This window comes from Schistocerca serialis, chromosome 6, assembly GCF_023864345.2.
Source record: "Schistocerca serialis cubense isolate TAMUIC-IGC-003099 chromosome 6, iqSchSeri2.2, whole genome shotgun sequence".
Lineage (NCBI taxonomy): Eukaryota > Metazoa > Arthropoda > Insecta > Orthoptera > Acrididae > Schistocerca > Schistocerca serialis.
Window position 1 is genome coordinate 294,034,650 of NC_064643.1, and position 14,753 is coordinate 294,049,402.

At 38.9% G+C, this 14,753-nt stretch overlaps 1 protein-coding gene across 1 annotated transcript in view; it reads left to right on the forward strand.

Annotated features, from left to right (window-relative positions):
• LOC126483798 (coiled-coil domain-containing protein 25) overlaps nucleotides 1-14,753 on the forward strand; it is a 53,560-nt gene that overhangs the window by 6,637 nt on the left and 32,170 nt on the right. The window contains exon 3 of the mRNA XM_050106976.1: nucleotides 1,728-1,819. Coding sequence (XP_049962933.1) covers nucleotides 1,728-1,819 — 92 coding nt within the window. The remainder of the gene's footprint in view (nucleotides 1-1,727; nucleotides 1,820-14,753) is intronic.

Genomic DNA, 14,753 nt, shown 5'->3' on the forward strand with positions numbered 1-14,753 from the left:
GTTGCCAGTACATGACAGGAGGTAGCCAGAATGACTGTTGAAATATTCTGTCAGCAAGTTACAGACATCCAACAGTTTGCCCAAAATTTCATGAAATGATCTTTAGGGGGAAAGTTTTAGGCCTAAGTTTAAGTTACACATTTAAGATGTTTATTATTACTTTTTTCAAAGACAGTATTATCTAATTATATCAGAATTTTTATATTTGCTTTTAACGAATATGACATAGATGCATGTCGGGTAAAGATGCATGTGAGAGGAAAGCAATTGTACTATTAACAATTAACAAAATGCTTATTTGAGTAAAGCTCCAACAGACTAGAGTAGAGTTGTCTCCAAACTGAATTTTTCTGTGAGTTATATTTGTCATCTTAAACATGAGATAGCTAAACCTAGCGATACGTTACATGTCCAGAAAGTAAGTACTGTTTTGGGGAAAACACCATCGAAAAACGTTTTTAATTTTTTTTAAAGGAAAGAGTGTTTCTGAAGATTTTTTCCTACATAGTTGCCACATTGTTAAGACATTTGTCATAATGTAAAACCTTGCCTATGTCCTCTTCATAGAAAGATACCATCAGTGAAGACAGCCACTACTGAGCCCTGTTTTATGCATCATCATTGTTGTCAAAATGCCTTCCTCAAAAATCACACTTTGAATCCAAGCACAAGTGATAGAAGGTGTGAGATCGGAGCAGTACGGCGGGTGATCAGACTACTCCCACCTGAATTATTGACCAAGGTTTTTAGTGACACCAGCAGAATGAGGACACACATGACCATAAAGCATTACAATGCCTTGATAGAGCATTTCATGCCCTTTGTTTTGAATTGTACACCATAGCTTTCTTGATGTATCACACCGCATTGATAGTTTCACCTCTTTGAAGGAACTCAATAAGCAGAATGCCCTTTGTCACTGAACACAGTGGCCATATTTTTTTTTGCCGACAGTGTTGTTTTGAATTTTAGATTTTTGGGAAATCGAGAGTGCCTCCATTGTGACATGACAAACCCAAGTTTTGTCATCGGTCGCAATTCTGTTTTTGAATTAATGCCCCTTGCCACTGTATTGGGTCAGAAATGTCAAAGCATTGCCAAGTCAGTTCATCTTGTGGACAACCGTAAGCATTTTTGTAACCCAATAGGAGGACAATTTGTGAAAATTTAAGTGATTTGAGGCAATTTCAGGTCAAGCTGTTTTTGAAGTTTGTGGAAACTCATCACAAAGCATTCTTATCCACTTTTTGCTTCGTCGCGAACATTAGTTTGACCATCATTTAATTGTTTCACCCACTTTCTCACCATTCCATGGATCGTTACATTTTTCGCCACAAATCTGTACAAGTTGGCAATGAATTTCAGCTGGTTGAATATTCTTTGCATCCAGAAACAGTATTACAGAATGCACTTCACAGTTGGCAGGTTCAGAGATTGTTTTTAACATTTTGAACAATTACTAACAAACATAAACACAACACAATCCGGCTGTAAAGGGGTAAGTGGAAAGACAGTGAATCAGAGACATAATTTCGAATATGCTAACTGTGATGCTAGTGCTGTAGTGGCAGTAGAGTGAAACTACTTACTTTCTGAACATGCCTTGTATTAACTATCCTTGTGACACTTGCTAAGTTTACAAGATTCATGACCTTGAAGCAGATTTCCTTCTTGTACTAAATAAAAAATGCCATTTCAATAGCAAATATTGTATTTTTGTTTTTCAGATGAAGACCTCATCAAATGGGGATGGCCAGAAGATGTGTGGTTTCATGTTGACAAGGTTTCATCTGCCCATGTGTACCTAAGACTCCACCCTGTAAGATATTCCACATACTATGTGACGTAATGGAAATGATGTATCTATGAGCACTGCTTTGAAACCACTGAGGTGCATATACTATCTTGAAATATGTCTTTTATGACACATGTTCTTCAGCATAAGGGGTCTTAATTTTTCTCTAATGTAACTATTGGCAGTGAAAAATTTATGGTGATTTTCCACTTCTGAAATTGATCTCAGCAACCTTCCTGTAGTGGAGAAAAATTTATTTTATGAAGTGTGAAGTGATTTGGACCCAGTGGGCTACACATGTGCTGTATTGATTACACTTTCAGTATTGCCAAAATGCTCAGCAGTGTTAGATGATGAAAATGTTAAGTGAGGGCTGTTGTCAGAAAAAATAGTTAATGGTACCTAAGTAGACCAAAACAGTTTTAAATGTAGAATGATCAACCTCTCTTTCTTGTGTGTATCTCATCTCTTCTCATCATTTCATGTTAGTCTTTTTGAATGAAGAGTGAGAGAATAATCTTTATGGACCATTGTATGCTGAGCTTCCCTCATTTATTTTTCAATGTACAGTTTCATAGACAAATTAAGAGCGTATTAGGTATTCATCAGCTTATTGTAACATCAGTATGGAGAAGACAACAGTAAGAGAGAAAATCACAGATTTGATCTGTAATGTAGGCACTTTTGACCAGTGTAGTACAAGCCATAAAAAAAAAAAAAAAAAAAAATCAGAATAACAAAAAAAGTAATTCTACCAATGTGAAAATAACAAAGCTGAGAGGAAGCCAAGGAAATGACTAGAAACTGGTAGTTACTAGAATGGAGAGATAAGGATTGACAAAGAGAGACTGGCTCTTAGAGCACCATCCATATTATGCTTTTTCACAGTACTTGTGAAATGGAGCCACGAAATGACGTTCGGGGTTAATTTATGTTTATGAACTAAATAAGGGTGGAAAGAGCATGGCAATAATATGTTCACATATGAAAGTAGCAATAGAATAGTCTGCAAGGTTAAGAAGAATAAGAAGTAAGGTGACAATGATGCTATCATAGGACATTGTACTTAGAACAACTTTTTTCCCTTAATGCCAAAATGGAAAATTTAATTAAAACTTTTCATTCAAGTGGGAACTAATATATCCCACTTGTTTTGAACTTTAAATGCACTTTGGTTGGTAAGTTAATGGCTGCTCTTACAGCTTTTTATTGTGCTTGTAATTGTATAAATGAACTGATCTTGTGGAGTATATTCCAATTAAGAAAAATATTTGATGTTAGTGAAGAACCGTTTATAGATGATTTAAACATAGGCATAAAATGTGACATAAGTAAATTTGCATCTACATCTATATACAGGGTGTTACAAAAAGGTACGGTCAAACTTTCAGGAAACATTCCTCACACACAAATAAAGAAAAGATGTTATGTGGACATGTGTCCGGAAACGCTTAATTTCCATGTTAGAGCTCTTTTTAGTTTCGTCCACCTACGCTCAATGGAGCACGTTGTTATGATTTCATACGGGATACTCTACATGTGCTGCTAGAACATGTGCCTTTACAAGTACGACACAACATGTGGTTCATGCGCGATGGAGCTCCTGCACATTTCAGTCGAAGTGTTCGTACGCTTCTCAACAACAGATTCGGTGACCGATGGATTGGTAGAGGCAGACCAATTCCATGGCCTCCACGGTCTCCTAACCTGAACCTTCTTGACTTTCATTTATGGGGGCATTTTGAAAGCTCTTGTCTACGCAACCCTGGTACCAAATGTAGAGACTCTTCGTGTTTGTATTGTGGATGGCTGTGATACAATACACCATTCTCCAGGGCTGCATCAGCACATCAGGGATTCCATGCGACAGAGGGTGCATGCATGTATCCTCGCTAACGGAGGACATTTTGAACATTTCTTGTAACAAAGTGTTTGAAGTCACGCTGGTACATTCTGTTGCTGTGTGTTTCCATTCCATGATTAATGTGATCTGAAGAGAAGTAATAAAATAAGCTCTAACATGGAAAGAAAGCGTTTCTGGACACGTGTCCACATAACATATTTTCTTTCTTTGTGTGTGAGGAATGTTTCCTGAAAGTTTGGCTGTACCTTTTTGTAACACCCTGTATATTCTTCAAACCACTGTGAGGTGCGTGAAGGGGGTACATCCCATTGTACCAGACTTTAGGGTTCCTTCCTGTTCCATTCACATATGGAGTGTGGGAAAAATGATGCCACCCTGCGTGCAGTAATTATTCTAATCTTATCCTCGCTATGTGTGCAACATGAGGGGATTGTAGTAGATTCCTAGAGTAATCATTTAAAGTTGGTTCTCGACACTTCATTAATAGACTTTCTTGAGATGGTTACCCTACATTATCTTCAACAGTCTTCCAGTTCAGGATTAAATGAACCTTTGACCATTCACACTGCCCTCCTCTGTATATGTTCGATATCCATTGTTAATCCTATCTGACATGTGTCCCACGCCCTATCTGGTATGGATCTTGCACATTTTAGCAATATTCTAAACCCAGTTACATGAGTGACTGATGATAGACTGACTGCACTTCCACAGTACTCTACCAATAAACTGGAGTTCCATTTCATATCCCTACGAAGTGCTATAATGAGGTATTTGTATGAGTTGGTTAATTCCAAATGTGACTCATTGATATAGTCGTAGACTGCAATTTTTTTTTATGTGGACAGTTTTACAATTCTGAACATTTAAAGCAAGTTGCCAATTTTTGCACACTTTGAAATCTTATTATGATCTGATGATCTTTCAGACAATACTGTATTATAGATTAACTGCAGCATCTGCAAAAAGATTGTGGTTATTATTGCCTGCAAGGTCTCTAATATTCAACATGAGCAGCAAGGGTCCTATCACACTTCCCTGGGGCACACCTGAAGTTACTTCTACCTCTGATGATGACTCTCCATCCAAGATAACGTGCTGCATCTCCCCTGCCAAAAAAACCTCAATCCGATCACAAACTTCACTTGGTACTCCATTGATAATAATTTTGACAATAAGTGTAGGTGTGGTATTGAGCCAAATACTTTTCGGAAATCAAGAAATACAGCTTCTACCTCTTTGCCTTGATCCAAAATTTTCGGTGTCATGTGAGAAAAATACGAGTTGGGTTTTACATGATCGATGTTTCTGAAATACATGCTGGTTGGCATTGAGGTGGTCATTCTGTTCAAGGTAGCTCATTATGTGTGAACTCAGAATATGCTCTAAGATTCTGCAGCAAAATCCATGTCAAGGATATTGGACAGCAGTTTTGTGGATTAATTCTACTACCCTCGTTATAAACAGGTGTGACCTGTGCTTTTTCCAAGAGCTGGACACAGTTTTTTGTTTGAGGGATCTATGATAGATTATAGTTGGAAGGAGATGAGTCTGGTGGGCTATAGAAGGATCCAGTTATCATTTTATCCCTACCCACTGGTACTGAGTCTTGTCCAGATAGTCTCATCAGTTTCTATCTCAGTGGATTTTATCTTCTTGTCTGCTGTGACAAATACACCATCTCCATCTCCCGTTTGTGTATCCTTTCGATATACACTTAAATTTTTCCCAAAAGTCTCACTGCTACCAATTTTAGCTTATAACCAGCTTTTTCTACCTAGTATTATGTGAGCTTCACTGCTTTTTGTGAGCACTTCAAACTCTGCCACTTTTTTGCGAATGCTTCCACAGTTTACCATTAGGAAATTGATACTGTCATCTGTGGGGGGCATTTCTCTCGAACTTACACTGATACTTCTGAGTGTCCTACAGCTGTCATTATCTGGATTGGATGAAGAGTCGCCTAATTAAAAAAAAAAAAAAAAAAAAAAACCAACCTTGTTTGCACCCCACACACATTCAACTACCTGACTAGCAGCCTCTGATGTGTAGTGCACACCTGACCTATTTAAGGGCACCGCACACCGCACAGTTCTTGATCCTATGGCACAAGTCCAGGAAGTTGCAGTGTAGCTTTCCACAGAACTTTCAATGTCTCTGGTTCAGTCCTTCCACCCAACTCAGAATGTGAGGGCCACGATCAGTTCTGAGGACAATGCTGAAAATTGTGAGCTTTGTTGAAACTCTACGTGCAAGGCTGGTCTTCTCAGCCTTCTCTACCAGTCGCTGAAATGACCCGAGAATGACCTTGGAGCCCAGACAGCAGACATTGTTTACTCCAACGTGTGCCAAAATCTGCAGTTGGTTGCACCCTGTTCTGTCGGTGGCTTTCAAAATAGCCTTTTCAACATGTTGAATGAGACCCCAGACATACACACTGAGTGCACCTGGTATCCTTTCCTGCTTTCCTGTCCCTTGCTGCCATTTCCCTGGGGGATACCATTATTTGCTGTACATTTGAACTGCCGATAGTTAATAGACCCTACCCTTTTGTGTTTGCATCCTCCTGACAAACAGATTTAGTTTCAGTGAAGGAACCTCAAACTTGTTGGTCAGGGGGATTGGTACGAAAGACCCTGAGTCCTCCATAGTTCCTGCCCACCATGTACAGGATGCCTAGATATACCACTGACACACTGCTCACAGTCAAGTGAACGGGTAATGACAGATCCTGTACTTCTGCAGAGCAGACAGCATACAGGCGAGGATAGTACCTGATGGTTCAGGTATCATGGGTACACAACTCCTGGGAGCTCTTCCAACACACTGATTCGCAGCAGCTGCCAATCATTAGACAGTAGTCAGGGTGATTGCCAGCTGCTGACAAACTTCAACCAACTCATCCCATGTTTGAGAACAGCATTCACAGTGGGGCTGCATTTTGGCTGGCCCAGTATGTGTTACAGGACAGTGAATAAATAACTGCTGATTATCTTTTCACCTGTTGACCTAAAAAAAAGTATTAATTCTCTTTAATAACTGAAGCAAATACACAAAATGATACTTCTAACATGATAACTGAAAAGCTTGTGGTGAAAATTAATGGTTTCCCTGAACTTTTTGAGGTTAATTATAGTCTATAGCAAACTCAAAAATAAAGTTAATTTACAATAAATGTAGATAATATATAGGAATACTCCTCTTTAAGGGAAAACTAGATATAATACAATATGCTAGATAAAAAACCTGCTACAGTAACTAAAACTCAAATGATGACACTCTGCAAATTGCTTGTAGATCATGCAGAGGACAATGATAGCTTCAGAAAATTCTCAAAACTATATGTTTATTTGTATTTATATACAACAAATTCAGATTATTCTTTTATGTGAACTGAGAACCACAAACACTGATTTGCCATTAAATAAATTACGTATCCAAAACACACGTACTGGTAACTTTTGAAAATATAGTTTTGTAAGTGTCCGACAATTCTCAAACTAACCTATTTCTCATGTAATTGTACAATGAAATTAGAGAATGATTGTTGTGAATGAGGATCAGCTTGTTGTTGTTGTTGTGGTCTTCAGTCCTGAGACTGGTTTGAGGCAGCTCTCCATGCTACTCTATCCTGTGCAAGATTCTTCATCTCCCAGTACCAACTGCAACCTACATCCTTCTGAATCTGCTTAGTGTATTCATCTCTTGGTCTCCCCCTACGATTTTTACCCTCCACGCTGCCCTCCGATACTAAATTGGTGATCCCTTGATGCCTCAGAACATGTCCTACCAACCGATCCCTTCTTCTGGTCAAGTTGTGCCACAAACTTCTCTTCTCCCCAATCCTATTCAATACTTCCTCATTAGTTATGTGATCTACCCATCTAATCTTCAGCATTCTTCTGTAGCACCACATTTCGAAAGCTTCTATTCTCTTCTTGTCCAAACTATTTACCGTCCATGTTTCACTTCCATACATGGCTAAACTCCATACAAATACTTTCAGAAATGACTTCCTGACACTTACTTTTCTCAAAAATTTTAAAAGAGCACAATTAAATTTAAGCCTGAAATTGACAATAACAGTACTGGTTTATCGCAGCACTTGCAAATATTTGAAATTTCAAAATATATCACAATACAGAGTGGTATAATAAATGAAAGAGTTGCAGAAGCAATGTGAATTGTAAAATATGCAAATCTAGAGCTTTAAATCAGCATATGATCCTGTAAATGCAGTCTCACATAAGGGAAAATTCCTAAGTCAGCTTTTATTTATGAATAAACATCCATATTGCATGGATTTTTCACCAAGCTGATTTTGTACATACTTTTACACTGGCATGCCGAAGAAGAACACTGCAGTTTAAGTTTATCTCGATCAAAATTGCTAGAATGTGCAGCACCAACAAAGCACATTTTCTGCCTGTTGCAGCTAACAATGTTATATACAATCAAATTACAATGTATTTCATATGTGTTGGTCTTTGTTTTATTCGTCTCCATGGAAACTTAAAGAGTGCTGTGAAAGTTAATTTATATGTTGAAGGTTGTTTGGTAGCTGTCACCAGTTGGCAATCTTAATTAGTAAATTGAAGTTTGAGAACAAGTATATTGTGCTGTTGTGGTAAAAATATATACAACAAACTTGAGAACTTCATGAAATTATAAGATGAAATTTAGGACATTTTCCGTATTGAAACAGAGACTAGAAATATGCTGGAAGGGGAACAGAGGAGTGAAATTTGTGAATTATTGCCCCTGGAAATAGTTCTGTAGAACCACAGTATTTGAGGGTGATAATCCAAGACGACAATGACAGCGATAATGATGATGGAGGAGAAGAAGAAGGAGAAGGAAGAGGAGGAGGAGGACATGAACAGAAAGTTCTTCCGAGAGATTTAAGTATAACAACCATTGTTTGATACCAGACATGAGACATAAGAAAATAACTTAAATATATTTCCACAGTTTTCATGTGATAAGAGGCAAAGTGATAGAGTCTGAATCAAGCTAGGAGAAGAATATGCATGCCCTAAAGACTGATTGCCCTATTTTTGGTAAAGGTAAGCCCCTTGTGACAGAAATGTTTCAGGAAGTTTGTTTCAGATTAATATATTTTCTTGTTTTTACATTGTTTACAATCGTTTCAAAAACAATAACCAGCAAGGATGTTATTGAAGACTTGGTGAAATTGTAAAAAGTAAATGCAGCTGTTGGTCAGTAACAAGTTGATGAGTATAGTTGTGTAAAATATCAGGCCTAATGCAGTAGTGTCATACAGCTGATAACTATAAGCACTATACGTGAAACAGCTTTTTGCAATAGTTCTGCTGCTTTCCACATTTTACAAAATATAATTGATATACCTTCACTCATGAAGCGTACAATTTCAGAGAGCATGTGTCCATAAAATTCACAGGCCCGCTTATAGAGGCCACGTGCGTCAGCCCCCTGGCACTGTCTGGTGAGCCTGGTGGCATAATTTAAGTGATCGCAAATGAGTGCTTGGCCTATTCTTTATGCTGATTGTCCAGTAATTGTCTTTAGTGGTGCACACAACCTGTATCTTACGTGTTGTTGTATAAAGTACTATGTTCCTTAAATGGTGCTTGTTCTTGTTACAACAAACTTGGTGACTAGCTCCGTGTGTTGGTATCAGTGCTAAATGAGCCGCCAAATATCTCGATTGAAGAAATACTCCATCTCATGTCCCAGGGGCGAGCTTTTGTGGAACAACAGCAGGCTCTCACTGCCGCTCTCAGCCAAGTGGTGTCTGCGTGTTCGCGGCAGGTTACTCTCCTGTCAGTGCAACCGTTGCCCTTCTCGTCTTATGATGGATCGGCTGAAGATTGGGGTTTCTATGAGACACAGTTATACCAACATTTCCAGATTTTTTGCATGGGCACCGCAAACCTGTGTAAGGCATCCTTTCGTTCCTGGCTTTCACCACACATGTATCAGGTGGTGTGCCAACTTGCGCCTTTGCAAGAACCGGCCAGCTTATCATTTGATGATATGTGCAAGCTTGTCTTAGCATATTACTTTGACAGAACACATGTCACTGCAATGCGTGTAGAATTTTACCATTCTGAGAAACGCCCAAACCAGTCTTTCAAAGCCTGGGCTGCAGAATTAGACGGATTGAGATGTCGTCATAAATTTGTCACTAGTACCCATCACGAATCCTATGCTGATCACATGGTCCGTGATTTTATTATTCGTCTGATTCCAGATAGAGAAGTCTGTGAAAAAGCACTTTAACGTGAGAATCCGACACTTATGAATGTGCTCAATATGGAACCAGTGCATTGAAGTGTCATGGGCCACAGGCAATCAGATTGCTGTGTATTAGAAGTTGCTCAGTCAATCCCTGCTAGGCATGCTGCAAGTGTACAGAATTGCAGTGGTACAACAGAAACTATTGCAGTGGTACAACCTTCAACTTAGCATAACAAGGGGCAGTGTCGATTACGTCAATGGCAGCAACGGGCCCCGGCACAGCAGTGGCTGCATCCCTCCTTCTGCCTCACTCATACTGCTTCGTCTAACATGAGCGTGCTGTGTGCCCCAAGCATTGGGCAGTTTGCAGCGAGTGTTGAAAGAAGGGCGACATTGCATTGGTGTGTAACAGCTCTTCAGATGTAGCGGACACGGTAATACTGATGGACGTAAACGGTATCTCTACAATGACTGTTTTCCCGAATAAATTGCTTTTGCTTGCGTGTGTTTAATAAACTGCTAAAAATGCAAGTGGACACAGAAACTGCTGTGACTTTAGCAAATGCACAAATGCGTGTGGACTTGGGCTCCCCTCTCCTCACACAGAATTCACTCAAGTTGTTTAGCTCCAATAAATGGCAGATTCTGATCCTAGATCAGTTCTCCGCTCCTGTACCTTAGAAATCTGTTGTTCACACTCTCACCTTTGTTTTTGTGGATAATTCCCATACCACAGACCCATTCCGGTTAGATGCATTCAGTGCTTTCAGTTTCTCCATTGCCATTGAAGTAAATTTAGTGTGAGATCAAGTTCCATATCAGCATTTGGAGGCCATCTGCTCTGAGCTTTTGTCACTGTTTTCCCCTGGGCTTAGTTGTACTACCAGTTTTCAGGCCGATATTACCATGAAAAAGTCTGACCGAACTTGTTTTTCTGGGCGCGGCAGGTACTTGTCGCATTTCGCAACTCTGTCAAGACCAAATTAGACTGTTTGATGTCGCTTGATGTCATTCAGTTTATTTCTTCCAGTCATTGGGCTGCACCACTGCTCGTTGTTAGTGCCACAATTGATGCACAGTCTGTGATGGATAGATACCCTTTGCCCAGCCCTGACTAGCTGATTGCAAAATTATCAAAATTATCGGGTGGCCACGACTTTTCCAAGATTTTTTTGTCAGAAGTGTACCTCCAGCTCACTTTGGATTAGTCCACTATGCACCTTCACGTTGTCAGTACACTATTTCAATATCATTCAACACTCATTGGTGTTTCCTGTGGCTCGTAATCTCAGTGACTTGAGAGATCAGTGTTTTTTCCGTGGCACCATGCTTTTTTTTTCTGTACCCTGTATGTTTCTGTACCTAGTATTTTTTGTCTATATATGTATGTATGTATGTGGTTTTCCTACCCCTAGAAGTGAGGAGTGATGTACCTTCACTCATGATGCAAGCGTTTTCAGAGGGCACATGTCCATACAATGCACAGCACCTGGGTCGGCCCCTGGCGTGCTCTGATGAGCTGCCAGAAACATCATTATTTAAGTAATCACAAATGAGTGCTTGGCCTATTCTTTACACTGTATTACTGTTGTCCAGTCAATGTGTTCAGCTCTACGTACAACGTAGAAGTTGACATGTACTTGTAACTTGATACAATAATGTGTGGTATGCATGCCACCAAAGATAATCGTGTAATGATGACAGGTAGGAAGGTGAAAATTTTACACTGCAGGACAAAAATCTTTGATCACACATCACAACTGTGGATTTGTGGTTAAAAAAAGGGATTTTGTTTTGAATATTTAGCACACCCCTATTCTAATAAGACAAGAATAAATACGTAAAAACTAAGCACCTTTGTTGTGTATTTGACTGGTTGTTCACACAGAGGAATGCTGATGAATACCTGCAGGAGCTTGATGAGACCTTACCGAAGGTGGTTTTGTTTGAATAGGCCTCATTCCTTCAGCTGTCTTCGTAGAAAAAAGTTTTCATTAATTTAGAGTCCATTGTGTGTCTGTATACCTAATCAGTTTGATACCATATTACCTCATAATGGAATGGAAGCAGGGGACTAAAATTGAAATACACACTGCTATTTTACCTCTGCGTCGGGAATGCCATTGTAAAAGGACAATATCAGTTAAAGTTGGCACAGCCCAATCTACAGCGGTGTACAAATTGCAGCGATTCAAGCAAACTGGTGCTTGCAATGGAGGACATTATACTGGGGAGAGCAATTCATATGTGTACAGAGTGAATGTCAGAGGACTCATACTGCCTGCAATTCACTAAGAAGTAAATAGTATATGAGAAAATCCAACTCTTGTCTCAGCAGTGCAATGCTATCTTTGTGAACAAGGTTTAAAAGAGTGCATAGTGGCCAAAAACCTTTATTATGCAAACAGAATAAGGTAAACTGATTGCAGTGGGCATAGCATCTTAAAAACTGGAGTGTGCAGGCTGAGGTGTAATTCATGGACAAATCTGAGTTTGACATATGTGGAAGCCATCATCAAATGTTTGTTCATTGACTGCTTGGAGAATGTATGAGAGTCAGTGTGTGATGGCCAAGGTAAAGCATGGTGGAGGGTCCGTCATAGTGTGGGGATGTTTTGTAGCTGATAGTTGGTAATACAGTGAGAATTAATGGTACATAAATAAGGAAGGATATCACATGATACTGATCAACAATGCAGTTATATCAGGCAAGAGACTTAATGGTCCTGGGTTTGTTCTGCAGCAGGATAGTGATCCCAAACATTCCTCTAAACAATGCTCAGAGGAAACGTCAGTAGGGAAGAGAAATGTTGGGAACTGGAGAATATGATTTGGCCAAGTCAGTCAGTTAGTCAGTTGACTTAAATCCCATTGAACTCTTATGCGGTGAACTTGATTGGGGCGGGGGTCAGAAAATTGAGGTCATCTAATACCGAATATCTATGGAATGATTTATCTAATACTGAATATCTATGGAATGATTTACAGACATGTTGAACTGCAGTATCCGCAAAAACAGTACAAAATCTTATCTCCAGAATGTCAAGAGTTGGTGTAGCAGTTCTGAGGGCAAAGAGTGCATACTTTGAAGAGACTAAAGTCCTAGCAATATAGTATTGTACTGAATGATAGAGAGAAAATATTTATTTTGTTTGTCTACTTAGTTTATGCAGTGTATTCATACAGTGAAAGAAAGTATATCTCTTTTTTGTTGTCAGTGATTGAAAACTTTTGCGTAGTAGTGTAATTAGCAGTTGCTGTGGACAAGAATAAATTTACTTAGAAATTACTCAGCAGGTGTAAACACAATGTGCATAAAAAGTTTTATATACACACTATGAATACTAGCATCCAGTAGGTTAGTAATTACTCATGGTGCTCTGATATTTGAACATAGGGATGGGCAGTTGTCTCGGTCGAGCATTGTGAGAAAAGGAGACAAATTCTCAGGAGTCTTGTAAAACCACTAGGGAAATGGTGAACTGTGCTATCCTCTGTTGCTTGAGCCTGCAAATCAACATAGTGTTAGTGTAAATACCATTCTGAAGGAGGATAGTGAATGAATAAGCTTTTGATTGATATCTCAAACACTAAGGATATCTGTGCCTCAATATTTGTTTTACGTGGAACATAGTCTCACTCTGCAGGTCAACTTCAGATTGGAAACGGTGATTCATGGCATACCCTGCCATGCATTGTTGGGTGGAAACATTATCTTCCCAGCAGGGCAGTCATACTAAGGACACTGCTGTAAATACTATAAATGTGGTGGTCCATGTACAGAAGAGCTGAATACACTTTAGTCTACTGGTTTAATTATGTTGAAATTTTGTGACATATATTGGAACCCAACACTAATAGGAAACATTTTGCAAATAAAAGTGATAATCAAGCCACTTTCAGAAGCTTGGGGCAAAACATTTACTACATAATTATTGAAAAATGTGTGTAAATTATTTCAAATAGTACTTTTGCAGAAGGAACAAGATATGTTTTTATGTTGATGCTTAGTATGACACTGTACACTGTTTTTGTTTTCCATGCCTGTGTTTGTGAACACAGCTTGCAGTTCAGAATTTCCCAACTTCTGTGTGTGTATTAACATTGTTGCAGTAATCCCCCCCCCCTCCCCTCACACACACACACACACACACACACACACACACACACACACACACAACCTTCAGTGTCAAATTGCCTTTGTGGTAGAACACATTTTTAACCATACATGTTCAGTCAATGATGGCTTGAGAATTTCACCGTAGGAACCTTTATAAAAAATAAAACTAAATAAAACCCTACCAAATATTTGAGGCGAGTCTAAATTTGACAGTTGCTGAGGCATGTCTAAACTGGATGATAGTTTACAATTTTATTTTATTTGGCATCATGTTTAATTTCTAATTGTTTTGTGTTGTTCAAACACAACAACATCCACAATCTGTATTGCGCATTCTTGTTAACACAGTAATTCAGCTCTTACACAAGCTCCAAAGTCAAAAGAATGTAAGTGTCCAACTACATTTTACACTTATTGTACAAGAAGCTAGAGCAGAAATAGGTGAGAAAGGAAGCAGTACCATAAGGTGAAGGCATACTACGCTTTTGGTGACACAGTTAAAAGGTTCTGTTCGTAATGAACCTTAATAAAAACATTCACCCCACAGAAAATGAGTGACATATTTTTCTCACTATTCATAATGGCAGTAGTAACCCACAGAGAAGTGGAACTATTACTTTGCCGTGAAATATTTCAGGGTTCAAAGGATACGTCATACATGTTATATTTCTGCTTTTGAAAATAATAATTACAGTGACAAGTAAGACAGTTTTTGCATGGAAATATTCCTTTAAGTATTCTCAGTATGTGCT